A 27,559-nucleotide genomic window follows, 5' to 3' on the forward strand; every position below is an offset into this window, starting at 1 on the left:
TGGGCAACAAGAACAAAACTCAGTCTCAAAAAAAAAGAAAAGAAAAGAAAAAACACTGAACGTAGCCTTGGGGAATCAGGGAAAGGCCTCTTGGAGAAAGTTATCCAGGGAAAGTGTCTGAGACAGAATGTCTCAGTCCATCTGGGCTTCTATCACAAAATGCTGTAGACGGGCCTATTTATGTCTATGAATTCTTCACAGGTAAAACCGAGTCTTAGGTAGCCCTTTATCCCCAGTTAGTTGCCCAGCATACAGAAAATGCTCAATATGTGTTGAACTTGTACTTTTCTTTAATGAGATAATATAAATTGTATCAGTAAAAAAATACCATGAGTCATCAAAATGTAAGTCATGACCAATATTTACTAAATTGCTAACACACACTATAGACCAGCAGGACCCAATGTATATGCCAATATCCCAGTTGGGTAGTTGGCAGCCTACCTATGGTGCTGGGGACTGTTGCTGACACCGCACACTCAATGCTTGTCACATAGGAGGCTTTTAGTAAATAAGAGAACAAATGAATGAATGAATGTATGAACGCAGACACACGAGAACACCTTCACCGTGCAATCAAGAAGTGCTGACTCTCTCTGTCCCCTGAAACATTGTCATCCAACACTCATTCCCTCATCCAACAAATATGTATTGACTTCCTACTGTGTGCCAGGCACTGTTCTAGGTGTTAAGGATGTAGCACTGAACAAAATAATGTTCCTGCTCTCAGCGGCTTACATTCTAGTGACTGCATACACATAATAAACAAGAAAGGTAGAGTATATTTTTGGAAAAACATACTCTACCCTTTTTGGAAAAAAAGAAAAGAAAACGTATATAAACCCATCATACAGTGTTTGACGAAGGGTAATTGTTCTTATTTTTTTCTTTTTTTTTTTTTTTTTGGGACAGAGTCTCACTCTGTGGCCCAGGCTGGAGTACAGTGGCACAATCTCAGCTCACAGCAGCCTCTGCCTCCCAGGTTCAAGAGATTCTTGTGCCTCAGCCTACCGAGTAGGTGAGATTACAGGCATGCTGCCATGCCCAGCTAATTTTTGTATTTTTAGTAGAGATGGGGTTTTACCATATTGGCCAGGCTGGTCTCGAACTCCTGGCCTCAAGTGATCTGCCCACCTTGACCTCCCAAGTCCTGGGATTACAGACGTGAGCCACCATGCCCAACCATGTTATCATTATTTTTGAGTTTACTAACGCTTTCTCCTTTGTGGCCCTGTCACAGGACCCATGTCTGGGATCTAGCATAGTGCTTGTCACAGGGGATGGAGAAATATGAGAGAGGAAAGACAACATTAACCAGTATTCATAGAGTCTTACTCTGTACAAGTCTCTCAGCTCATGCTTACAGCATAGTTATCTCATTATAGCAGTCCTAAAAGGTGAGTGCGGTCATCATCACCATCTCACAGAGCTGTGGCACGTTCAATAACTCACCCAAGGTCACAGAAGCAGTGAGCGGCAGGGTTTAGTTTTGGTGCCGGAGCCTGTACCCTCAACAAGCACAGTGGACTGTTAACTTGCTCTGCACTGGCTTCTTCCCACGAGCACCAAAGCCCCACCTGAGCACATCCATTCAGATAAGCAGGGGCAGAAAATGTATCAGCTCTCTTTGGCCATGCTGGATTGCAGCATATTGGCTCCTTGAGCCCACCATATGCCAACACCCTCCCGCAGCGGCAGCCCTACCTGTTACGTTGACGATGATGCTGCTGACCTTGGATATGCGGCTGGACTCCACTTTGCATGTGTAGTTGCCATTGTGCTCCACCATGGCCATGACTGAGTACACAGCCTCGTTGCCGTGTCTGCTGTGGGCCACAATCGCCTTGTCCTTCTGAATTATGATTTCTGGAAACTCCTGGGCCAGGTGAGTCACTTGAATGGTGCACTTAATGTGGAGTTGAGCTCCTTCTGTGATCATTCCAGTGGGGCTGATGTGGAACTTGGGTGTAGAGAAGGATTCTGCAAGAGACGAAGGCAACCCGGTTGGACTCAGGTGCAAACCTGGGCAAGAGGAACCTCTTCTGCTCTTTTTGCTGCTTCCCCTTTTCCAACTTCTATTGTTCCTAACTAACTTTAAAAATTCAACCTTTCCTCTCTAAAACTTTTGCCTGGGCTGCTCTCATACCCCCTCCCTTCTCACTCACTCTTGCATCTTCAGGCTTCTTCACTGCAAGTCTCTGGCTTTCTGAAGCTTCCCAAAGGCCAAACACCTTCTCTAGATCTCGCCTGCAGAACTTTCTTCGGATGACTTCAGAGATAACCACTGTATTTAGAAATGATCTTCCTCCTGCCCACTACGAATTTTCTAGGCTCTTGTCAGCACTTCATGGAAGCTTGGCATTTCAGCATGAAGATACTATAGCTTAAAAAAGTTCAGCTATGTGAAATGGGCTGTTTCATGGAAATGCGTATTTAAATAATCGCATCCCTCCAAAAAAGTGGCTTCTAGTCTTTTCTAGTTCATTTTTTAAAATCCTGGCCATCATTCACTAAACTGATTTCATGACTCACACAGTTGAAAAACAATTTTGCCTGGGCGTGGGGTCTTACGCCTGTAATCCTAACACTTAGGAAGCCCAGGAGTTCTAGAACAGCCTCTGGGCAACATAGTGAGACCTTATCTCTATGAAAAAAGAAAAATAATTTTAATCAAGTATAGGTCAGATACCAACCAGGGCATAGGATCTTCAGAGAAGTGGGGATAGGTCGTTTCCACTTACAACAAAAAAACAAGCCTAGGCCATAAACTGGAATATATACACAGATTCCAACTGTGTAAAATATAGAGTAGGGATATTTAAAAAATGCTAATAGTGAATTTAGAGTAATCTAATGCTTTAATATTCATTAGTGATTTTTAACATTATAAAGTTCATAATAAGAAGTTATCATAAAATAATAGCATATGACTGCTCAAGTAAAAGTAAAAAAGGGGAAGGCATCCTTTACATGTTTTAGGACTCTCAAATTTCAGGTCTTCTGGGGAACCTTAATAATAGCTGAAGGGTGTTTTTCTTTCACCCAGATCAACTCCAGATGCACCAGATATGTAAATGCAGGGGGAAAAGAAGTGAAACCACAGCACAGGAAAAGAAAACATAGATGCGTTTTTTTCCTTTAATAATCTTGACATGCGAAGTATGTATGTCAAGACTTTTAAGTATGAATCACAAAACTGAGGCGCCATAAAGAAACAACACAGGTAAGTTTGACTAACTGAAGATTAAAAACTTCAGCACGGAAAACTTATCATAAAACTAAAAGAAAAATGACCAACTAGAGAAAATATTTGCATAACATCACTGACAAATAACTAATTAATTTATAAAAGACTCAGCTGGGGGCGGGGGCTCATGCCTGCAACTCCAGCACTTTGGGAAGCTGAGGCAGGAGAATTGCCTGAGCTAAGGAGTTTAAGACCAGCCTAGGAAACATGGTGAGACCTTCCATCTCAAAAAAACATATTACAAAATATTTTTTAAAATAAAATAAAGGTGGCAGTCGCAGTGGTTCACACCTGTAATCCCAGAACTTTGAAAGGCCGAGGTGGATGCATCACGAGGTCAGGAGTTTAAGACCAGCCTGGCCAAGATGGTGAAACTCTGTCTCTACTAAAAATACAAAAATTAGCTGGGCATGGTGGCAGCCCCCTGTAATCCCAGATACTCGGGAGCCTGAGGCAGGAGAATCACTTGAACCTGGTGGGCAGAGGTTGCAGTGAGCCGAGATCGTGCCACTGCACTCCAGCCTGGGCGACAGAGTGAGACTTCATCTCAAAAAAATAAATAGATAAAAATAAAAATAAAATAAAGGGCTTGAACAAATCCAATCAGGAACAATAAAAATGATTTTAGTCAAATTTACCTATCCTGTTTCTTTATGGCACTGGAGTTTTGTGATTCATAATAAAAATGACAAGGCATATATGAATAGGCGGTTTACAGGAAAAAAATGTAATAGATGAATAAACAAACTCAACCTCACTAAAAACTAAAGAAATACAAATCACCACAACAGTGATATATATCACTATATCTCAACTAGATTGTCGAAAGTAATAAAACATTGAAATACTCTGTTGGGGCCGGGCGCGGTGGCTCAAGCCTGTAATCCCAGCACTTTGGGAGGCCAAGACGGGCGGACAATGAGGTCAGGAGATCGAGACCATCCCCTACACACGGGTGAAACCCTGTCTCTACTAAAAATACAAAAACTAGCCGGGCTGCAGGTGGCTGGGCGCCAGGAACCCAGCTAATGGAGGCTGAGGCAGGAGAGAATGGCTGAACCCGGGAGGCGGAGCTTGCAGTGAGCTGAGATCCCGCCACTGCACTCCAGCCTCATGGCAGAGCTTGCAGACCGGCCTCAAAAAAAAAAAAAACAAAAAAAAAAAAAAAAAAAGAAATACTCTGTTGGGACCAGGCGCAGTGGCTCATGCCGGCAATCCTAGCACTTTGGGAGGCCAAGATTGGAGGATCACTTGAGGCCAGGAGTTCGAGAACAGCCTGGTCAACATAGCAAGACCCTAATCTCTATTTAAAAAGAAAGAAAGGAAAGAAAGAAAGAAAGAAAGAAAGGAAGGAAGGAAGGAAGGAAGGAAGGAAGGAAGGAAGGAAGGAAGGAAGGAAGGAAGGAAGCAAAGGAAAGATAGATTCTGTTGGTAAGGATGTGGGAAAACAAACACTAGCATCACTTCTGATGAAAATGTTCAACTACCTTGAAGAGCACTTTGGCAATATCTAGCACTTTGGCAATATTGAGCCAGGCACACTCGGCCAAACCTTTTATAAATTAAAGGAATTAGCTCTTTGTCAAAGGTACTAGGCAAATATTTTCTCCCGTTTGTCATTTGTCTTTTTATTTTATGATAAGTTTTTCATGCTGAAGTTTTTGTTGTTGCTGTTGTTTTGAGATGGAGTCTCACTCAATCACCCACGCTGGAGTAAAGTGACTCGGTGGCTCACTGCAACCTCCACCTCCCAGGTTCAAGTGATCCTCCTGCCTCAGCCTCCAGAGTAGCTGGGACTACAGGTGCCCACCACCACAGTTGGCTAATTTTTGTATTTTTAGTAGAGACAGGGTTTCACCATGCTGTCCAGGCTGGTCTCAAACTCCTGACTTCAGGTGATCCACCTGCCTCGGCCTCCCAAAGTGCTGGGATTACAGACGTGAGCCACCATGCCTGGCCTCATGCTGAAGTTTTTAACTGAAAATGCACAGGCCAGCTGTGGTGGTTCATGCCTGTAATCCCAGCACTTTGGGAGGCTGAGGCAGGCGGATCACCTGAGGTTGGGAGTTCGAGACCAGCCTGACCAACATGGAGAAACCCCATCTCTACTAAAAATATAAAAATTAGTCAGGTGTGGTGGTGTACACCTGTAATCCCAGCTTCTCTGGAGGCTGAGGCATAAGAATTGCTTTAACCCGGGAGGCAGAGGCTGCACTAAGCCGAGATCGCGCCACTGCACTCTAGCCTGGGCGACAGAGCGAGACTCTGTCTCAAAAAAAAAAAACAAAAAACACACACACAAAACCAAACCAACCAAACAAAAAGCATCATATATATTAAGAGTAAAGTGTTGTTGGCGAAACTCTCGTTTGAAAAATTACATGCAATTTAACTGTATCACAGTCAAAAAAGCTTGAAAAATACTGGCTTAAAATGATTAAGAACAGGTCTTAAGTCCTGAGAACAACAGCCCAGTCAGAAGGCCCAACCCCTTTCCAGTTCTGGGTTCTTTCTCCCCATGCCAAACCAGAAACCACAAAGAACGATGAGAAAGGGAGCAGGACTCTGACCCCTTACGGTGACCAGTTCACTCTTGGTAGATTCTGAGGTCTGCACATGGATCCCAGCAATGATCCTAGCTTGACATCGGAAGGATAAAACGCTGTCCTGTTCCTCAATGGGGAATTCCAGCATCACAAAATTCTGGTCCCGAGAAGTCTTCTCTCTTTTTTGCTTGGCCATTTTTTTATTTAGTTCAAGTTTTTCAATTGTGAAGTGTATTGGGGCCTTTTCCTCTGGGACGGAACAGTTGACCCTCACGACCCCACCTTGGATGGCCTCTTTCTTGTCCAGGGTCACCCTGGGACTGGGCACTCCTATGGGGAAAGAGAAAGTCTGTCAGTATCAGCCTGACTGAGAGACACAAGCCTCCCTCTGCTGAGTGACTGTAGTTGACCCATGAGAGGATTCTTTTTTGTTCTCTGAATACCCAGTGCGACCTACCAGGTAATAACTGAACAGGTATGTACCCAGCACAGTACCAGGTACTTTGAAAAATATAAAATCTGGAGGCCGAGGTGGGTGGATCTCTTGAGCCCAGGAGTTTGAGACCAGCCTGGGCAACACAGTGAAATACCGTATCTACAAAAAAATAAAAAATTAGCCAGTGGTAGTTAGTGGTGCGCACTGGTAGTCCCAGCTACTTGGGAGGCTGAGGTGGGAGAATCGCTTCAGTCCAGGAGGTTGAGGTGGCAGTGAGCAGCGAGTCCACCACTGCACTCCAGCCTGGGCAACAGAGACCCTGTCTCAAAAAAGAAAAGAAAGAAAAGAAAAGAAAAGAAATAAAATATGCTCAATGGGAGTTAAGCTATGAGGAAGCAAAGGCATAAGAATGAGACAATGGACTTTGGGGACTCAGGGGAAAGAGTGGGAGTGGGGCGAGGGATAAAAGACTACACATTGGGTACAGTGTACACTGATCAGGTGATGGGTGCACCAAAATCACAGAAATCACCACTAAGGCCACACAAGGTGGCTCACATCTGTAATCCCAACTTTTTGGGAGGCTGAGGCAGGGGGATCACCTGAGGTCAGGAGTTCGAGACCAGCCTGGCCAACATGGCAAAACCCTGTCTCTACTAAAAATACAAAAACTTAGCCGGGCATGGTGGCAGGCACCTGTAATCCCAGCTACTTGGGAGGCTGAGGCAGGAGAACTGCTTGGACCCCGAAGGCAGAGGTTGCAGGGAGCTGAGATCGCGCCACTGCACTCCAGCCTGTGCAACAGAGTGAGACTCTGTCTCAAAAAAAAAAAATTAAATAAATTTAAAAAAATTAGTTAAAAAAATAAAATATGGTCAAGATGTAGTTGGTGTTTTCAATGGTTTATAATCCCATTGGGAAGAGGACACAATCGGATTCCCAACAGATGATGCTTAGAGGGGAAAGGTAGTCAGTATTTGTCAGTGTCACTGTGATTGTTGTTACCCTTTACTGAATGCAGCCACAGGCTAGGACTGACTTTAATTTATTCCATGAACATTGACTGAATGCCTACTATGAGCCAGATTCATTGTTCAAGATATAAAAATAAACCAACCACCGTCTCTGTCTTTACAATTTCACTATCCAGAAGAGCAGACAGAAGTGTAAGAAAGGATGGCAATACTGAGTGAAATAGGAAATTTGTGGACCGGGCATGGTGGCTCACGCCTGTAATCCCAACACTCTGGGAGGCCAAGGTGGGTAAATCACTTGAGGTCAGGAGTTCGAGACCAGCCTGGCCAACATGGTAAAATCCCGTCTTTACTAAAAATACAAAAAATTATCCAGGCACAGTGGCACGCGCCTGAAATCCAAGTTTCTTGGGAGGCTCAGACAGGAGAATTGCTTGAACCCAGGAGGCGAAGGTTGCAGTGAGCCAATGTTGCACCATCACACTTTAGCCTGGGCGACGGAGGAAGACTCTGTCTCAAAATAAATAAATAAATTTCCATTTATTAGGAACTCACTAGGTGCTGGAAATTTTGCTAAGCACTCTACCCACGTGACAGCTTTTAACCCTCTCAATAATTGCCTGAACTGGGTCTTGTTGTTATCTTCCTTTTACTGGTGAGGATTTTGAAGTTTAGAGCTGTTAAGGGACTTGCCCAGCTTGTAACCCAGGCAGAGTGACTGCTGAATGCAGTGTCTTAACACACTGCTGTGGCCTTTATACACACAAATACCATTGAATGTAGAGAGAGCATCAGAGCTGTAATGACTGGCACCCTCGGGTAGATCAATTTTGTTTTGAAAAGAGAAGACATCATTGAGTTAAGTCTTTTTTTTGAGACAGAGTCTCGTTCTGTCGCCCAGGCTGGAGTGCAGTGGTGCGATCTCGGCTCACTGCAAGCTCCGCCTCCCGGGTTCATGCTTCTCCTGCCTCAGCCTCCTGACTAGTTGGGACTACAGGCGCTCGCCACCACATCTGGCTAATTTTTTGTATTTTTAGTAGAGACGGGGTTTCACTGTGTTAGCCAGGATGGTCTCGACCTCCTGACCTCGTGATTCACCCGCCTCAGCCTCCCAAAGTGCTGGGATTACAAGTGTGAGCCACTGTGCCTGGCCTGAGTTGAGTCTTGAGGAAGAAATCGTAATTTATGAGATGAGATGAAGAAGCACTTTGGGAGGCCAAAGTAGGTGGATCACTTGAGGTCAGGGGTTCGAGACTAGCCTGACCAAATTAGTGAAACCCCATCTCTACTAAAAATACAAAATTAGGCAGGCGTGGTGGCACACACCTGTAATCCCAACTACTTGGGAGACTGAGGCAGGAGAATCACTTGAACCTGGAAAGTGGAGGTTGCAGTGAGCGGAGATAACGCCCCTGCACTCCAGCCTGGGCGACAGAGTGAGACTCCATCTCAAAAAAGAAAGAAAGAAAGAAAGAAAAAAGAAATAGCCTGGCCTATTGGAAATATATCTAGTGCTTACATTTTCAGGTAAGGAAAATGCCAGGCAGATGAATGAGAGGGTGATGGGTGGAGAGTTAAGTCCAGCGTCACTATTCATTCACAGCTGTTATTCACGCCACTGTGTTATGCTCCACCTGCTTGCCTGTGCTTAGTTCCAAGGACTCACCTCTCACCAACACCTGGTATTCTGATGTGGTTTTCTCTTTGTTGTTCACAATCACAGTACATTTGTATGTCCCTGAGTCATAGACCCGGGCTTCAGGAATAAAATAACTCTCTGTGCTCTTCATGGAGGAGATGTTGTAAAATAGCACGTCATCCTTATAGAACAGCATCTGGTGCTGAGGCTTGACGTGAGAGGTGGTACTGACGTCCGCGCAGCACTGCAGGGTCAGGTTCTTCCCATTTTGCACCGTCCAGTCTGGCAGGCTCTTCATGTCGACACTGTTGATTGTGAAAGCTAAATGCAAAGGGAAGGAAGGCAGACATACCTGTTATCTCAGAAACAACATCATCCCGGTGACCTTCACCACATCAGATGTGATCTTATCCCATCCTATGCAGTATTGAGTCCAGGGGTCCTAACTGCCAGCAGGGCCAGGCTGATAGTAACGGTGCATAGTGGCTCAAGCAGGAGGCAGTTGGTACTAAGCTGCAACTTTTCCCACCAAGGCAAAGGAGCAGAGTATGATAAAGATGTAGAGCTAGGCATGGTGGCTCACGCCTATAATGCCAGCACTTTGGGAGGCGTGGGTGGATCACCTGAGGTTAGCAGTTCGAGACCAGCCTGGCTAACATCGTGAAACCCCCCCTCTACTAAAAAATACAAAAATTAGCCAGGTGTGGTGGTGCATGCCTGTAATCCCAGCTACTTGAGAGGCTGAGGTACAAGAATCACTTGAACCTGGGAGGTGGGGGTTGCAGTGAGGCGAGATGGCACCACTGCACTCCAGCCTGGGCGACAGAGTGAGACTCTGCCTCAAAAAAAAAAAAAAAAAGATGTAGGTATCCTGTGAGCTGCCACATCTTGACCCCTGGAGGGAGCATAGGATTCAAGCAGTCAAGTGTTCAAGTCCTGGCTTATCATGTACTGTGTGACCCTGGGCAGCTAACTTCTCTGAGCTCAGTTTCCTTACCTGTAGGATGGGGTAGTCATATCTCATTAGGTCTTTGCAGGAAACATACAGGAGAGCAGCCAGAACATCTCCTGTACAGTGCCCGATATACATTAAGTGCTTAATAAATTACCGCTACCTCCATTCCAAAACCAGATGGTCATACACAGGCCCTCCTTCTCCACCCAGGCCTTACCGAATTAGCACAGTCCCAGCTGGCATTTTCTATCTGATGGGCTCTCAGGTTTCACCAGATGGTGAGGACTTGAAACCAGTTTTTAGGCTGCTACTTGCATGTTCAGCCTCACCTGCTACCAAGAAACAAAGACTACAGATTCCCCTCTGCCCACGACAGGAATCTCCAGTTAAAACCCAAAACAGCTACAACACTCAACCAGCTATCCAATCTCTGCCAGGAACTAGGCTCTGGGTCAACTGGCCAATAGTGTCATTTCTGGCCGATGTCCCCAGAACACAATTGGCTTATATCCAGCAACCATAGGCTGTCAATAGAATTTAGCTAACTACGGATCACATGTTGAGGCCCATTCACGGTAGCAGGCTGACAGAAGGGTGGATTGCTTAAAACTGGGTGCTCTCTAGCTATTGCCGTGTTTTTGTCAGTTGGTTGGTTGTGAGCCACTGCCCTGAAAATTTTCCAGGCTAGAAGATCCTGAACCATGCCCATGGGTCAGGACTTGTATCCAAACTTCAGACCAGACCAGGGTGGCCTGCTTTTTGAAGATCCTCTTGGCAATGCCTGTAGGTGCTTTTGTAGCCCACCTGTGGTCCTAGTTATACCCCTTGACTCAAAGCACTCACTATCTTCCCTGTGATTCTCTTTTCCAAGCACAAGAATTCGGGTTTAATCAGCACCATAAAATATTCACTCTCCAAATTCTTGTCAGAAAACAACTTCAAACATCTCATGTTCTATACACAGCTAAAAAAATATGGATGAAGCTAGATGCAGTGGCTCACGCCTGTAATCCCAGCATTTTGGGAGGCTGAGGCAGGAGGATCGCTTGAGCCCAGAAGTTTGAGACCAGCCTGGGCAACATGGCAAAACCCTGACTCTACAAAAATACAAAAAAATCAGCCAGGCATAGTGGCATGCATCTGTAGTCCCAGCTACTCAGGAGGCTGAGGTGAGAGGATCACCTGAGTCTGGGAGGTCGAGGCTGAAGTGAGCCATGATCATGCCAGTGCACTCCAGCCTAGGTGACAGAGTTAGATTCTGCCTCAAAAAAAAGAAAAGAAAAGAAAAGAAAAGAAAAGAGGCTGGGTGCAGTGGCTCACAGCTGTATTCCCAGCGCTTTGAGAGGCCAAGGTGGATGAGTCACCTGAGCTCAGGAGTTTGAGACCAGCCTGACTAACATGATGAAACCCTGTCTCTACTAAAAGTACAAAATTAGCCAGGTGTGGTGGCACATGCCTGTAATCCCAGCTACTTAGTAGGCTGAGGCAGGAGAATCACTTGAGCCCAGGAGGCAGAGGTTGCAGTGAGCTGAGATCGCGCCATTGCATTCCAGCCTGGGCAATAAGAGCAAAACTCCATCTAAAAAAAAAAACTAAAATAAATAAATAAATAAAAAGTAACTGATCTGTAGGAGATTTGGAAAAAAATGTACTGAAAGCCCATGACCATAAAACCAGGTGTTTTTCCCAAATCCCTACATGTCCCCCCAGAAATTTCTACATGCCCATTCTCAAGGAAGCTATCTATCCAGCATCTGGACCTGGGATTGAAAGTGACTATGTCTGGTATGCTTTGTTAGCCCCTATCTATCTCCATGAAGTGTGAATAATGCAATCATGGAATTTAAAATTTTTTATTTAAATTTGCGAGTGAATGGAGCAGTCAAATGTTTAAAACTCTCAAAGACAGATGATATGATATGTAAAAACCTCAAAGAGTCTACAGACAAATTATTTGAAATAAATGTGAGTTTAGAAAGGTGGCTGGATAAGGCCGGGAATGGCAGCTCACACCTGTAATCCCGGCATTTTGGGAGGCCAGGAGTTCGAGACCAGCCTGGCTAACATGGTGAAACCCCATCTCTACCAAAAATATAAAAATTAGCTAGACATGGTGGCATGCACCCATAATCCCAGCTACTTGGGAGGCTGAGGCAGGAGAATCACTTGAATCTGGAAGGCAGAGGTTGCAGTGAGCTGAGATCACAACACTGCACTGGGTGACAGAACAATACTCTGTCTGCAAAACCACAAACAAACAAACAAAAAAAGAAAGGTGGCTGGATATAAGATTAATATTTTACAAGTCAGCATAGTGGTCATCTCTGGAGGGAGGGACTATGGGTAGGGAGAAGCACAGATGCAAGCTATTAAGAAGTGATCTTTTGGGATGTTGGTCTGGGATGTTGATGAGACGTTGTCCCTAATTTCACAAAGTGTTCCAACAGCACCAGGAAAAACCGTGTTTATGATGAACAACTGATTTATTTCTATCTTGTGGATTCTGAGAATGTTCTAATGGACCTTGTTCCCCTTTTTGCTTTGATTGCTAACACACAACCAAAATTTCACCTCTGCTTCTAGCAATCTTTGGGATGTATTTTGTGCTAAATGGGCCATGGCTTTATTTCCCTGCCTTTATTTTTCTCTCATCCTGATTTCCTCATTAATTGTATCTTGTTAAACAACAGTACATAATTTTTATAAGTGGTCCCAAGTTGTTTTTTTGGAATAAGAAAAAAGTTAGCTAGCTGGCCAGAGATACTGGCAAAACCTATCCTTTCCCTCTCTTTTAACAAAGTTAGGCCTTTTTTTGGGTAATTGAAATTTAATCTGCAATTTTAAAATGAGTACCACAGTTTGTATCTGCTGCTATATTCTGAGCAATTAATTTAACAACAACAACAACAACAAAAAAAATGGTGTCTGATCAGTCCATGAGGTAAAACAAGGTGATGGTTTAAATTCAAGTCATTTCCCCCAGCGTTACTCTTTGGAACTCTCTTTTTTGTCTTTATGTGCAACTTACAAGCTCCTGATTTAAGGAGCCTGCTGGATGGGCTCTCGACACAAAATTTTCTTTGGACCAGCCGGGCACGGTGGCTTATGCCTGTAATCCCAGCACTTTGGGAGGCCGAGGCAGGTGGATCACTTGAGGTCAGGAGTTCAAGACCAGCCTGGCCAACATGGCGAAACCCTGTCTCTACTGAAAATACAAAATTAGCTGGGTGTGGTGGTAGACGCCTGTAATCCCAGCTACTCGGGAGGCTGAGGCAGGAGAATTGCTTGAACCTGGGAGGCAGAGGTTGCAGTGAGTCAAGGTCATGCCATTGCACTCCAGCCTGGGCAACAAGAGCAAAACTCCATGTCAAAAAAATTTTTTTTTCTTTGGACCATATTAATTTCTCTGCACCCCTCAAATAATATAGTTCCCTCCCATCCAATCTCTTCCCTCTCAGAGACAATTAGGTCTCCTTCCATGACCTCTTCAGTACTTCCTCCTTCATTTTAAGCTATGCTGTGTATTCCAGTGACTCAAACAGGAGAGCAGAAATCAAGTGCATGGAGCCAGACCTGGGCCAAATCTCATCTCTGCTACTAACAAAGCTGTGTGACCTTTGGCACGTCCCTAAATTCCTCTGAGCCTCAGTTCGCTTATCCATACGATAGGCACAAGGAACTCAAGTATAAATGAGAACCTGAGTTTAAATACTTAGAGTTCCTGGCACCTATAAAGTGCTTGAGAAATGTTAGATAGATTCTTCCAGTTACAGAAATAAAGTCAACACTTTTTTTTTTAATTTTAATTTTTTAGAGTTGGGGTCTTACTATGTTGTCCAGGCTATTCTTAAACTCCTGGCCTCAAGCAATTGTCCTGCCTCAGCCTCCCCAAGTGCTGCTATTATAGGCATGAGTTGAAAATCAACTATTCAGAGCTTTAAAGCTGTGTCTCCACTCCATGTTTCTAGGGCTTTTCTTTTTTTTCAAGTAAAAACCATATTTAAGGCTGGGCGTGGTGGCTCATGCCTGTAATCCCAGAACTTTGGGAGGCTGAGGTGGGCAGATCACTTGAGGTCAGGAGTTCGAAACCAGCCTCCTGGCTAACATGGTGAAACCCCATCTCTACTAAAGATACAAACACTAGCCAGGCATGGTGGCAGGTGCCTGTAATCCCAGCTACTCAGGAGGCTGGGGCAGGAGAATCACTTGAACCCGGGAGGCGGAGATTGCAGTGAGCCGAGATCGCACCACTGCACTCTAACCTGGGCGACAAAGCTAGACTCCATCTCAAAAAAATAAATAAAACAAAAACAAAACAAAAACCATATTTAACATTTTCAGGTTAATTTATAGTGACTTATCCAGCCTCCCAGTTTTGCTCACTCCACTGCGTGCTCTCCACACGAGTCATTCATCTGCTCTCCTGTTTACTGAACGAGCTCCCATCCCTGACTGGTCATGCCCTAGACCAGCAGACAGTGCTGGATACAGAAGGGAGTCAGACACACCAGGTTCAAACCCCTGATCCCACAGTCCTTAGCTGGGTGATCTTGGGAGTTATCTAACCTCTCTGGGCCACCATGTCTCCACCTACAAAATAAGAACACGAATATCTGCCTTCTCCGGTAACTTTAACCTAAACAGTGACTGCACCAAAGTAGCTGAGGGCACAGAAGGGGCCGTGTATATACTGCCCAGTGCCTGGCCCCTGGTTGACATCCTCTGCCTTCTTCCTTAGCACCATTCATAGCAAACATTTAAGGGGGTTTTTCTATGCCAAGCACTGTCCCCCACACTGGGGGTTCAGAGAACAGTGAGGCTGGCAGTCTGCCCTTGGAGAGCTCGGTCTGCACTCCACAACTCTTCCTACTCTGGGCCATCCAGCCTCAACACAATCCTTGCCTGAGCCTCCTACTGAGCAGTCCTAGTTCATTTGATTTTTATAAAAGCCCTCCCTTTTTAAAAAACAATTTTAAAGCAAATTTGACTAAAGCACCAAGCAGTGGTTTTTTTAGTGGGGCTGGTACCCACTAGCACGGGGCACTTCCATCATCTTGCTTTTATAAGCAACTCTAACACACATCATCTGCTCAAAGAAACAAACTCGGCCAGGCGTGGTGGCTCACACCTGTCATCCCAGCTCTTTGGGAGGCCTAGGCGGGTGGATCACCTGAGGTCAAGAGTTTGAGACCCACTGGCCAACATGGTGAAACCTCGCCTCTACTAAAAATACAAAAATTAGCCGGGCATGGTAGCGGGCACCTGTAATCCCAGCTACTCAGGAGGCTAAGGCAGGAGAATCACTTGAACCCAGGAGGTGGAGGTTGCAGTGAGCCAAGATCGTGCCACTGCACTCCAGCCTGGGCAATAGAGCAAAAACTCCATCTCAAAAAATAAATTAATTAACAATAAACGAACTCAGTGTATGCACTGGCAGGAACACCACATTCCTATGGCTAGCTCGAACAGACAAAGGAGAAGAGAGGGCAGGATGGAAAAACGAAAAGCATTTTATAAAATCTATCAAGATATGAGTCTCAGCCCTTCATCTTAACACAAATATCATTGACAAAACAACAAAAACAGTGGCCTAGTTTTTACTGCCACAACAACCACCACCTCCCTTGCTATAGCTGCTCTTCAAGATGCCTCCACAATGATCCTTGCCCTCTGCTCATCACACTTACATGTGGTCACCTCCCACATTAACAACAAAATACTCCATCAGGTAATAAAAGATAATGCAGCTTTTATCCCGGCCACTCTCTTCTCCTGTCTGGGATCCCTCATTCTGGGCAAAGCCAGCAGTCATGTCATGAGTAAGCCCTGTGGACGGCCCCCAGGATGAGGAATTAAGGCCTCCAGCCCATAGTTCGGGAGTGAGCTCGGAAGCAGATTCTCCAGACTCAGTCAAGCCTTCAGATAAACCGCAACCCTGACCAACAATTTATCTGTGATCTAATGAGACCCGGTGCCAGCACCAGCCAACTCAGCCACTCCTGCATTCCTGACCCTCAGAAACTTCGGGATAATAAATCTGAGTTATCTTAAGCCAGTAAGTTTTAGGTAAATTGCTAAGCAGCAGTAAGTAACAAATATGCTATACAACCAAACTTCAAAAGCCTCTACTCCATTCTTGTTTTGATGATATGGAAAACATTATCTTCTTTCTAAATAAACCAGCCAAGCCCAGCCAAACTGAATTACTGCCTGGAGGTCTCACTATTTACACAGTGACTGTTCACAACCCGGGGACACGGACACAGGCCCTGGGAGGTGCATGGGTGGGTGTTAGGAGGCTCATCAGCCACCTCCAATTGTGTGCAAATGTGTGCTTTTTCTGGAGAGAGGGCTCACAGATTTCCTTACTGAATCCCAAAGGGCTCAGGACTATTGTGATGAAGGGTGGGGCTGTGGGACAGCCTAAAGAGGTCAGATCTTTTCAACCTGGAGAGATGAAGGTTGACGGAGAAGGATCCAAAGTTGTGAAGTCACCACGGAAGAGCCAGTGACCACAGTGCCAAACCCCAAAATGCTAAAACAGTGGGACCTTGACCTCAAGGCCACTCATCAATAGATGGTGGCGCTCCCTGGAAACATGCGGCATCATGAGTCGGCCAGCCACCTGGCCCTCAACCTGGAAATGACTCAGAGAGAAAGTGGAGGGTGCAGGAGAAGGAGGGGCTGCCCACCCTCATCAGGAAAATTACTGGGAGCCATGAAGCATAGAGCCCCTGATGAACTTCTGTGTTCATCTGAGAGCACGCTGAGCCATCTTCCTACCCGAATCTCAAGCATCTCCAAGTCCAGTTCAAGTTTCCATCAATGAGACATGTGTCGAGCACCTGTGCCAGGTTCTGGGCTGACAGAGTAAATAAGAAATCATCCTTGCTGTCCCAAACAGCGAAGGTTGGCGGGGCCCACATAGCTGGACTCCAGTGATATCAGTAAGCACCAAGAGGAAGGGCTGCCCAGGAGAGGTCAAGGAGTCTGAAGGAAGTAACCACTGAACTGAACCTGCCAGGCCAAGGACAGGCAGTGGGGTGCTCCAGGTAGGAGAACAGCGTGTACCAGGACACAGGGGTGTGAGAAACCAGTGCATTCTGGGCATGGCCCATTACAGAAACCAGAGTGTGGGGCTAGAGAGGCCAGGTGGCTGGGTCTGTGGTGCCAGAATGGAGGGCCAGCCTGCTGTGCTGACAAGCTGGGCCCTGTTCTGAAGGTGTCAGGAGGGGTGTGACAGCACCCGAGGCCAGTAAACAACCTGGAAGTGGTCCAGGTGAAAGCTGATGAGGCCTGAGCTAGGTGGGTGCAGTGGGGATGAGGGAAGGATAGGCTGGGGATCTCTTGAGTGGACTCAACAGGACTTGTTTCTACGGTGTTGAAAATGTTCTAGAAAGAATCCCAGCACTTTGGGAGGCTGAAGCAGGTGATCACTTAAGGTCAGGAGTTTGAGAACAGCCTGGCCAACACGGTGAAACCTCGTCTCTACTAAAATTACAAAAATTAGCCGGGCATGGTGGTGTGTGCCTGTAACTGCAGCTACTCAGGAAGCTGAGTCAGGAGAATTGCTTGAATCTGGGAGGTGAAGGTTGCAGTGAGCTGAGATCCAACCACTGCACTCCAGCCTGGGCGACAAAAAAAAAAAAAAAAGAAAGAATATGTTCTAGAACTAGACAATGGTGATGGTTGCACAACACTGTAAATGTACTAAATGTCATGAATAATAAATGTCATATTATTTTACCACAATTTAAAAAAAGATTTTGTATTTTACCACAATTTAAAAAAAGATTTTGTTTGACTGGCTATGGGGTTGAAAGAATGGAAGATAAACTTCCTGGATGAGATTCCCAGGAGGATGTATGTGCCACCAAACTAAAATAGAAAATGCCACACGCAGCTGGGTGTGGTGGCTCATGTCTGTTATCCCAGCACTTTGGGAGGCCAAGCAGGAGGATGGCTTAAGTCCAGGAGTTCGAGACCAGCCTGGGCAACAAAATGAGACCCTAGTCTCTACAAAAACAAAAACAAAACTAAAACTAAACAAACAAACAAACAAACAAAAAAACAGAAAAAGATAAGGAAGGAAGACAAAGTGATGGTGGTACAGCTGGGTGCCAGGGGCCAGTAGGAGGACCGAGAGGAGACATCAAAGGTCAGCCTGTGTTAACTGGAGGCTCAAGGCAGAGGCCAGGGCTGGACAGTGAAGGTGGGAGGCGTGTGGATTTAGGGGAGGGGGGAATGTGGAGGTGTTGAGAGAGGAGCTGGTCTCCAGGGAGGATAAGACCAGGAGCCTGCAGAGACCAGGACAGGGTTCAGACTCCAGGAGAAGACAAAGTAAGTTCAAAGTCAGCCCTGGGGGAGCAGGAGGAGGGTTTGTTAGAGAGGGAGGAGACAAAGCAGGGAAGAGGATGGAGAAGGTCAAGGAGGGAGGCTTTGGGACATGATCAAAAGTCAAAGGCAGGAAAGGGGTACAGGGAGCTGAGGGCTGGAAGTGTCCGTTGCATTTGGCATCAGGTGGTCCTTGGTGACCCCTCAGCCAGACGAGACCCAACAGCCAGAGAAGTGGGGCCTGAGGCCAGGCTGCTGGGAGGCAAGGAGTGTCTGAGAGGTAACGGGGGTAGGGACAGATCATAAACTAACTTTCAGAGAGGTTTGACTGAGAAAGGAAACTAGAAAGGCCAGATGTAGGGGACACAAGATAAATGGCGGGGCTGGGTGCCTGCATGTGCTTTTTCTTTTTCCTAAAAAAAGAGTTCTCATTCATGTTTGTACACGGAGAGAACAGAGCCAGAAGCAGAAATAGAGATTCTACAAGTGGTGGTAGGGGAGAGGGACATGAATGCAAGTAGGTGTGGGGTCCTGGGGGTGATGGAGGGGCTCAGCCTGGCTGGCCCCGATCAGCTGAGGAGCGGAGTGCACGTGTCCTCCCAGCCGAGAGGATGGGTGGGGAGGCTGATAAGCCCACAGCCAGGCCCAGGCAGGAAGTTGAGGGAGTTCCCTCCAGATGACTGTTTTCTAGGTGAAGATGGAGCAGCAGTCACCCACTGAGGCAAGGCAGCTGCAGTGAGGTACGAGGAGGGGAACAAGGAGGCCTGAGATGAAAGGAAGGGAAAGGGCTGAGGCTGTCCCAGGACCCCAGCCACAGAGTGGGAGATGCAGAGCAAGCCTGCAGGCCACGCACTGCAAATGCTGGCCTTGGGGGGCCTAAGGAATGGAGACCTCGTTCCAGCCCCCGCCCTGTCCACCCCCAGTGTTGACCCTGCTCGCTTGGTGCCTTGTGGCCTCCAGATCTGTTTCCTTGAGTGTAAAACAAGGCAGAGGCCCCAGGAAGCGGTGGGAGAGTCGCTCCCTGTACCACGTTCTGTAGTTCCAGTGTCTTCCCTGAAGGTACAAAGAACATTCTCTAGGAACCCAAAGAAGGGAGCAATTGATTTCCATGTGGGATGGAGGGGGAGAGGGGAGAGCACCACGGTTTTGGGAAACAGGATGTTGCAGGTGAGAAAAAGAGGAACCCCAAAGCGTGCGTGTCTGCAGGGCAGGGTCTGGGCCAAAGGGTGTGGTCTGGGAGGGTACCAGGGCTGGAGTGGACAAAGGGAAAGTGGGTGGGGCAGGAGCCACAGTTGTAAAGGTGGGCTAGGACTGTGTAGTAAACACCACTGTCATTTACCAATCACTGCGTGACAGGGGCCAATGAATCACCTCCTTTTGTCCAGTCTCAACCTCATACCCACTTCATGCCCATGAAGTTCTCTTATCATCCCCATGTTACAGATTGGGAAAATAGCTCAAAGAGGTTAAGTAAAACTGGTCTGAAAGATTTGAGTCAGGCTTATGGCTCCAGACAAATGGTGCGGCTTCAGAGAGTAGAAGTTCCAGTGCCAGTGCCCAGCCAACTGCCTCTCTCATGGACAAATCGGTTCTTTCTTTCTTTCTTTCTTTTTTCTGAGACAAAGTCCTGCTTCATTGCCCAGGCTGCAGTGCAGTGGCACGATCTTGGCTCACCAAATCTGTGCCTCCCAGGTTCAAGCGATTCTCATGCCCCTGCCTCCCAAGTAGCTGGGATTACAGGCATGTGCCACCATGTCCAGCTAATTTTTTGTATTTTTAGTAGAGACGGGGTTTCGCTATGTTGGCCAGGCTGGTTTTGAATTCCTGGCTTAAAGTGATTCGGCCACCTCAGTCTCCCAAAGTGCTGGCATTACAGGGGTGAGCCAACACAGCCGGTAAAATCGGTTATTTCTGAGGCTTGGTGACACCATCAGTCCAGCAGGATAATTATGAAGATAATGGATATCCTGCCTCCCTGGGTTGCCACAGGGATCAAATGCCCAAAGAAGCACTGTACAGTTGAGCAGAGAAGTCTGGCAGAGTTCTTTGCCAGTGGCCAACTAGCCCTCCCCAGCCTGGGGCCACTGCTCTGAAGCTTGACTCACCAGCTAGCCTTGCCCATGGACTTCACTTCCAAAGAGCTGTGCAATTTGCCTGCAACCCAGTCACCTCCATTCTTTGCTGATTGCAGTGACTTCTGACAAGGAAATAGCGTTCTGTGGGCTCTCCCTCTATTCACAGCCCCAGAATACTAGTGAGCCCCCTCATTCATGTGGTCCCAGAAGAAGCAGAACAGAACCCTCTCATCTCAAGACAAAGGTTCAAAATTAGCTCTAAAGTGGAAGATAAGCCAGGCTTCAAAGATAGGCAGCACCCCCCTTCCCTATGTGCAAGCACAAAATATTATAGATACACTTGTAGTCTCACAGGTGAATGGAAAATGAGCTCCAGTGTGTGATTTTTATCATTTAGGAGTAAAAATGTAGCAACAATTTAAACTAGAATCTGTCTTCATATGTCTAACAGATCAATTATATCTCATTTGCAAATAAAAACAATTGGGGATAGTTTACAATATTCAAATAATTTTTATGCTAAAAAAAAAAAACTAATTATGGAATTGCTCATAAAAAAAAAATCACCTCCCCATCCCCAAAAAACAGCAATGCACTGGAATCTGGAAAATGTGAGGCCGGGCACAGTGGCTCACACCTGTAATCCCCAGCACTTTGGAAGGTTGAGGCGGGCGGATCACCTGAGGTTAGGAGTTCAAGACCAGCCTGGCCAACATGGTGAAACCCCATTTCTACTAAAAATACAAAAATTAACTGGGCGTGGTGGCGCACGCCTGTAATTCCAGCTACTTAGGAGGCTGAGACAGGAGAATCCCTTGAACCCAGGAGGTGGAGGGTGCAGTGAGCCAAGATTGCGCCACTCCACTCCAGTCTGGGTGACAGAGACTCTGTCTCAAAAAAAAAAAAGAAAAAGAAAAAAAAAAAGAAAATGCATGCTACATATAATTGTGCTTTTTGCCATTTTTTAATAAAAGTAATGGCAAAAACCACAATTACTTTGCAACAATCTAATATATTTTTAGACTAGTCAAGTGTAGTAGTAAGAACAAAGAACATGGAGTTTGATCTGTAACTGACTAAACAATTCATCAAGATAAACTACTACCTTCAGACCAGCCAAGGAAACGTATGCTACTTCTGAAGCACACTGACCAGAACTTGGCTCAGATCTAAGCCTTTCTAAAAATGCCCACATGGGATAAACTTTAGTTCTCAATTGGAATCTTTTCCTTAATTGTTAGTAATGTCAAACAAACCCCAACAATTTGACATGCGTTTTAGCCATCACAGAAGAGAAAGCAGATAGAAACACCTGTTACAGTGGAAACATCAGACTTACAGTTTTTGTGACCCTCAAGGCTTGAACCTGCAAGAAACAGAAGAAACATGTTGATTCCAGAAGCTTCGATGCTCATGGAGTTAAAGTGATGTGGAAAGAGAGTAAACACTCACAGAGCAGAAGGGTCAGCAGGACTCCGAGCCACATCGTGGCCCCTCGGGCCCACCTCGGCTGCATCCTGAGAGTGAAGACTGCAGGCACAGTTAGTTCTGCCTTCGGGCCATGGCTCACTCAGCAGAAGGCACTGCCCACAAGTCACCGCTGAGAAACCCGCCCTGTGAAAAGCAGAAACCACTCTGGTCACTTCTCCCGGCGCCTGCAGGGAGACCAGCTGTGGCGCTGGTCAGGTAATGGCAGCCATGGCTGGAAACCGGGAACAATGGGGCCTGGGCTGGCCTGATATCTCCTCAGGAAATGACCGGCCTTCCTGCGGGGCCACCGAACGCGACCGCTTTGTTTAGTTTCTTTAGGGAAAAAACAAGGCACAAGTGACATTTGTCTCGGCATTCTTAAACCTCCCTCTGTCTCGCTTGGGTTTGGGGGCGCTTCTCATGGCATAGTGAGGGGATTCCTCCCTACCTCCAGCCTCCACCCAAAGGGTTTCTCTCCCAGGACGTCCAGAAAGATCTTTCTGCTTTTCCGGTCCTCCGCTTCCCCCATCAAAGAGGACTTTTCCCACACAGCATAAGTCTGGGCCCCCTGCCTTTCCTGGGCTGGCTTTTCCCCAAAATTGCAGGTTTGTCAAAGAGACCTGCTGCTCGGGAAGGCTGAGCTTGGAGCACAGCGGAACTGAGGCGGGAGAATAGCAGAGGAAGTAGTGGACAAAGAGGACCCTTGGGCGTAGGCTAGCTTAAGCAATAGCAAAAGCATAAGATGTAAGATAGTAGAAGAAGAACATATGAAAGGAAGTAAGCAGTAAGAATAGAATTAACAACTGGGCACGGTGGCTCATACCTGTAATCCCAGCACTTTGGGAGGACAAGGCAGTGGATCACGAGGTTAGGGGTTCGAGACCAGCCTGACCAACATGGTGAAACCCCACCTCTACTAAAAAAAAAAAAAATACAAAAATTAGCCAGGTGTGGTGGCACATGCCTGTAATCCCAGCTACCTGGGAGGCTGAGGCAGGAGAATCGCTTGAACCTGGGAGGCAGAGGTTGCAGTGAGCTGAGATTGCACCACTGTACTCCAGCCTGGGCAACAGAGTGAGACTCCATCTCAAAAAAAAAGAATAGAATTAACTTCTTCCATGGAAATAAGGAGTGAGATGTTCACCCAATATCATACCCTTTAGAAGATGACTTCAAGCTTAAAAATACACTATTCTTACTCCTTCAAGCCTCAAAATACACTATTCCTACTCCTTTTAAAAGAAAATACCTTGTAGTTTTTAGATTGACCTTTGGGGCCAGGCATTGTGGCTCATACCTGTAATCTTTGGATTGCCTGAGGTCAGGAGTTTCAGACCAGCCGGGCCAACATGGTGAAATCCTGTCTCCAATAAAAATACAAAAATTAGCTGGGTATGGTGGCACATGCCTATAATCCCAGCTACCCAGGAGGCTGAGGCAGGAGAATCGCTTGAACCCGGGAGGTGGAGGTTATAGTGAGCCAAGATCAAACCACTGCACTCCAGCCTAGGGTGACAGAGCAAGACTTTGTCTCAAAAAAAAAAAAAAATTGGCCTTTGGACTATTCATTGGGTAATAGATATTTTGATGGTAGAAAATACTAGAATCTGGCCAAGGCGCAGTGGCTCATGCCTGTAATCCCAGCACTTTGGGAAGCTGAGGCAAGCAGATGACTTGAGGTCAGGAGTTCAAGACCAACCTGGCCAACAGGGAGAAACCCCGTCTCTACTAAAAATACAAAAATTAGCCTTAGCCGGGCATGAAGGTGTGCACCTGTAATCCCAGTAGCTACCAGGAGGGGCTGGAGGTGGTGGAGAACTCAGAAGGCGGAGGTTGCCGTGAGCTGAGATTGTACCACTGTACTCCAGCCTAGGTGACAGAGGTAAAACTCCATCTCAAAAAAAGAAAGAAAAAGAAAGAAAGAAAGAAAGAAAGAAAGAAAGAAAGAAAGAAAGAAAGAAAGAAACTACTGAAATCTGACCCTTTGCATCAGTTTCTAAAAATCTAACTTGTTAGAGTCAAAAGTTATGGGATGCTTTGGAAAAGAAGCAAACCAGGTGGATATTAATAGCACATCAAAATCTCTCAGACTGTCCTAATATTTTATGGTGTTTATAGTCTGTAATTTAAAACATCTATCAAATATTGCCACAGAAAGTAATATAATAGATAAGGGAGTAAGCAGTAAGTTGGGACATGCAAGGTAAGAGAAGTAAGTTGGAAGGACTTCCAGTAGCTATTTGGTCACAAAAAATAAAAGTAAAGATGGGCAATTTGGTCACAAGAGGTAAAGTGGGGGTAAACAAGGTTGAGCTTACAAGAAATAAAGTAGGGTTAAGGCTCAATAAGAGAAAGGCAAGTGATGTTAAGCAAGTGAGGAAAAACATGCAAAAGGCCAAGAAATGTAACAAACCGGTGCTGATAACCACTCGCAGGCCAGCCCACTCACCCCTCTCCGAGTGGCGCTGTGCTTAATCAATCATTTGCTGCTTTGCTGTTTGTACGTGTGTCATGTCCAATTCTTCGTTCATGGTACCAACAGCCTGGAGCTGCACGGCGCCATCTGGTAACAGAACTAGTAAGCTCTACCTGGCCTTTGGTGTGGATGACATACGCAGCCCTGTGAGAGGCCCCTCTCCAGCCTGCACCCCTAAACAAATGTGTACTTTACTGGGCCACTATGCAGGAGCTTTCTAAGATATACATCATTTCTGCCAGGCACGGTGGCTCAGGCCCATAATCCCAGCACTTTGGGAGGCCAAGGCGGGCGGATCACCTGAGGTCAGGAGTTTGAGACCAGCCTGACCAACATGGAGAAACCCCATCTTTACTAAAAATACAAAAATTAATCAGGCGTGCTGGCACATGCCTGTAAACCCAGCTACTCGGGAGGCTGAGGCAGGAGAATCGCTTGAATCTGGGAGGTGGAGGTTGTGGTAAGCTGAGATTACGCTATTGCACTCCAGCCTGGGCAACAAGAGCAAAACGCCATCTCAAAAAATAAGAAGATGTACATCGTTTCCTTTCATTCCTCTGTTTGAGACAGGAAAAAGTCAATTTACAGCCCGCCATAAAAAGCCTTTGCTTACCTTTCAAGCCTAGTCTCACCACTTCCTTCCTTGCACCTACATTATGGCTGCTAGAATTTCTAGTTCCCAGCACTCTTCATCTGTCTGTGCCTTTGCTGGGGCTGCTCCCCTACTTGGAATGCCTCCCCACTTCTTTCCAAGCAAATTCCTACCCAACCTTCCTAACTCAGTTCAGGAATCCGTTTCTGCAGAATTTTTCCTTATCTTCCCCAGACTGAGCTGCCCTTCCTTTGCACCCCCCTCACCTCCCTGGTTTTCCCTCTGTCAGACTTTTTTTTTTTTTTTTTTTTGAGACGGAGTCTTGCTCTGTCACCCAGGCTGGAGTGCAGTGGTGTGATCTTGGCTCACTGCAACCTCCACCTCACGGGTTCAGGCGATTCTCCTACCTCAGCCTCCCGAGTAGCTAGGATTACAGGCATGCGCCACCGTGCCTGGATAATTTTTGTATTTTTAGTAGAGACGGAGTTTCACCATGTTAGCCAGGCTGGTCTTGAACTCCTGACCTCAGGTGATCCACCCACCTTGGCCTCCCAAAGTGCTGGGATTACAGGTGTGAGCCACTGGGCCCGGCTGTTGGACTTTATTTTTATTTTTATTTTTATTTTTGTTTTTATTTTTGTTTTCTGAGATGGAGTCTTGCTCTGTCACCCAGGCTGGAGTGCTGTGGCACGATATTATCTCACTGCAAGCTCCACCTCCCAGGTTCACGCCATTCTCCTGCCTCAGCCTCCCGAGTAGCTGGGACTATAGGCGCCCACCACCACGCCCGGCTAATTTTTTGTATTTTTAGTAGAGACGTGGTTTCACCATGTTAGCCAGGATGGTCTCGATCCCCTGACCTAGTGATCTGCCTGCCTCGGCCTCCCAAAGTGCTGGGATTACAGGCGTGAGCCACTGCGCCTGGCTGGACACTTTTATTATACGATGTGTCATAATGGCCTGTCCTCCCCCAAATGGACTGCAATCTCCGTGATGACAGGCACAGTGCCTGGAACCTAGTAGATGTTGAAAAAGCATTAGTGCAATGGATGACTGTCTGGATGGATGAAGACAAGCTACTGCGTTGTCTGAATCAGATGGTCACTGCCTTTAGGGTGCCATGTTGTTTCTGAAATGCCACCCTCTAGGACTTCCCCATGGTAAAGCTAAGACAGATACAAACTGGCCACAATTGAAACCAGATTCCTCTACCTCAGGGCAATAATCAAGAAGTAATGGCTTCTAGCTAGGAAACAATTCCTCTCTCTGACCTATGGTTCAGTGGAAGCTTTGATAAGAGCCTTGAACAGCAATACACACTTTACCCATTTATTTCTAAAGGAATGTTTTCCATTGCGTTATCTGCTGTTGTTTTGTGCTCCCCATTTCCCACTATAAGCTATCTTCTTTGGCAACCTACTGGAAATTACCCTCACCCATCTACCAAATTTTGATGTGGGAACAAAAAAGGAAATACCATGAGTAATAAGACAAATTTGGGCTTCAATGGTAACTTTTAGATATTGCAGAATAAGCACCTTTTGCAGAGCAACATTCAAATGATAGCGATAAATGCCGAGACCCCAGACCCCGTGCCTCCAAGTTCCAAAGTAAATTTCTAAAATGTGGCAATTGCTTCATAAATGATTCTAATACTTTTAGGATACCATGATCAATTAAAGCTTTATTTCAAAAATAAATGTCTTTTTTTTTTAGAAAATTGAAAAATTCTATCCCATAATACACACTATGTACCCGAATACATTCCAAATGGACCAATGATAATGAATGTACAAATAAACCCATACAAGTTCTAGAAGAGGCCAGGCACAGTGGCTCATGCTTGTAATCCAAGCACTTTGGGAGGCCGAGGTGGGCAGATCACCTGAGGTCAGGAGTTCAAGGCCAGCCTGGCCCACATATAGTGAAACCCCGTCTCTACTAAAAAATACAAAAATTAACTAGGTGTGGTGGCACATGCCTGTAGTCCCAGCTACTTGGGAAGCTGAGGCAAGAGAATCACTTGAACCCGGGAGCCAGAGGTTGCAATGAGCCAAGATCATACCACTGCACTTCAGTGTGGGCGACAAAGCAAGACTCTGTCTCACAAAAAAAAAAAAAGTTCTAGAAGAAAACACAAGAGAAGTCCTTACAACCTTGAATGGCAGAGCCTGGTTTAACTAAAACTTAAAATCTAGAAGCCCTAAAATTAATTGATAAATTATACTTTATGGAAAAAAAAAAGTTCTGCTTTGCCAAAAAAAAAAAAAAAAAAAAAAAGTCAAGAGAAAAACTACTAACTGGAAAAAATGTTTGCAACTCACATCATGGACAAAGAGCTAACCTCCCCAGTATGTGAAGAACACTCATAAATCAAGAAGAAAAATATCGAGTCTGTCTAAGCCTACTCTGGCTTGGGAGGCTGCCTGATTAAAAGAAAGAAAAGAAACTAGAAGAAGAAAAGGAAAAGACCAACAATCCAATAGAAAAATGGGCAAAGAATATGAACAAACAGTTTCCATAATGTAAGAAAAAGTATCTGAAATTGGAAATAGGCAAAAGTGATTACTGCATGCCTGCCCAGGGTTTACCTGACTCTCTAAGGGTATTCACCTTTGTTTGACTCGCTATTTACAGTAGACAAGGATACTTTGCCATCAGTAGGGGAGGGTAAACATCAACTTGTAGAAAGTCAGTAAGGATGCAAAGGATTCTTATTATCTGTGGCAGAGGCGTGGGTGGCAGAAACTGAGCATTGGGGGACTTTTCTTTGTAAAGCTTTCTGTACTTTGGTTTTTAAATCATGTGACTGTAT

General features: G+C 45.9%; 1 protein-coding gene across 10 annotated transcripts in view; it reads right to left on the minus strand.

The window, feature by feature from the left end:
• Positions 1 to 27,559, minus strand: part of PECAM1 (platelet and endothelial cell adhesion molecule 1) — an 82,619-nt gene that overhangs the window by 44,211 nt on the left and 10,849 nt on the right. For 9 of the 10 annotated variants that reach the window (XM_009191013.3, XM_031657690.1, XM_021929322.2 and 6 more), the window contains exons 2-6: positions 21,659 to 21,820; positions 21,546 to 21,572; positions 8,870 to 9,163; positions 5,818 to 6,123; positions 1,705 to 1,980 (exon numbers count right to left, since the gene is read on the minus strand). In XM_009191013.3, the coding sequence (XP_009189277.1) occupies positions 1,705 to 1,980; positions 5,818 to 6,123; positions 8,870 to 9,163; positions 21,546 to 21,572; positions 21,659 to 21,722 (967 nt within the window). In that variant the 5' untranslated portion in view covers positions 21,723 to 21,820. Of the gene's footprint in view, positions 1 to 1,704; positions 1,981 to 5,817; positions 6,124 to 8,869; positions 9,164 to 21,545; positions 21,573 to 21,658; positions 21,821 to 22,124; positions 22,268 to 27,559 lie in introns of those variants that run through there. The other variant, XM_031657689.1, reaches the window with a different exon arrangement.

Source organism: Papio anubis, chromosome 17, assembly GCF_008728515.1.
Source record: "Papio anubis isolate 15944 chromosome 17, Panubis1.0, whole genome shotgun sequence".
Classification (NCBI taxonomy): domain Eukaryota; kingdom Metazoa; phylum Chordata; class Mammalia; order Primates; family Cercopithecidae; genus Papio; species Papio anubis.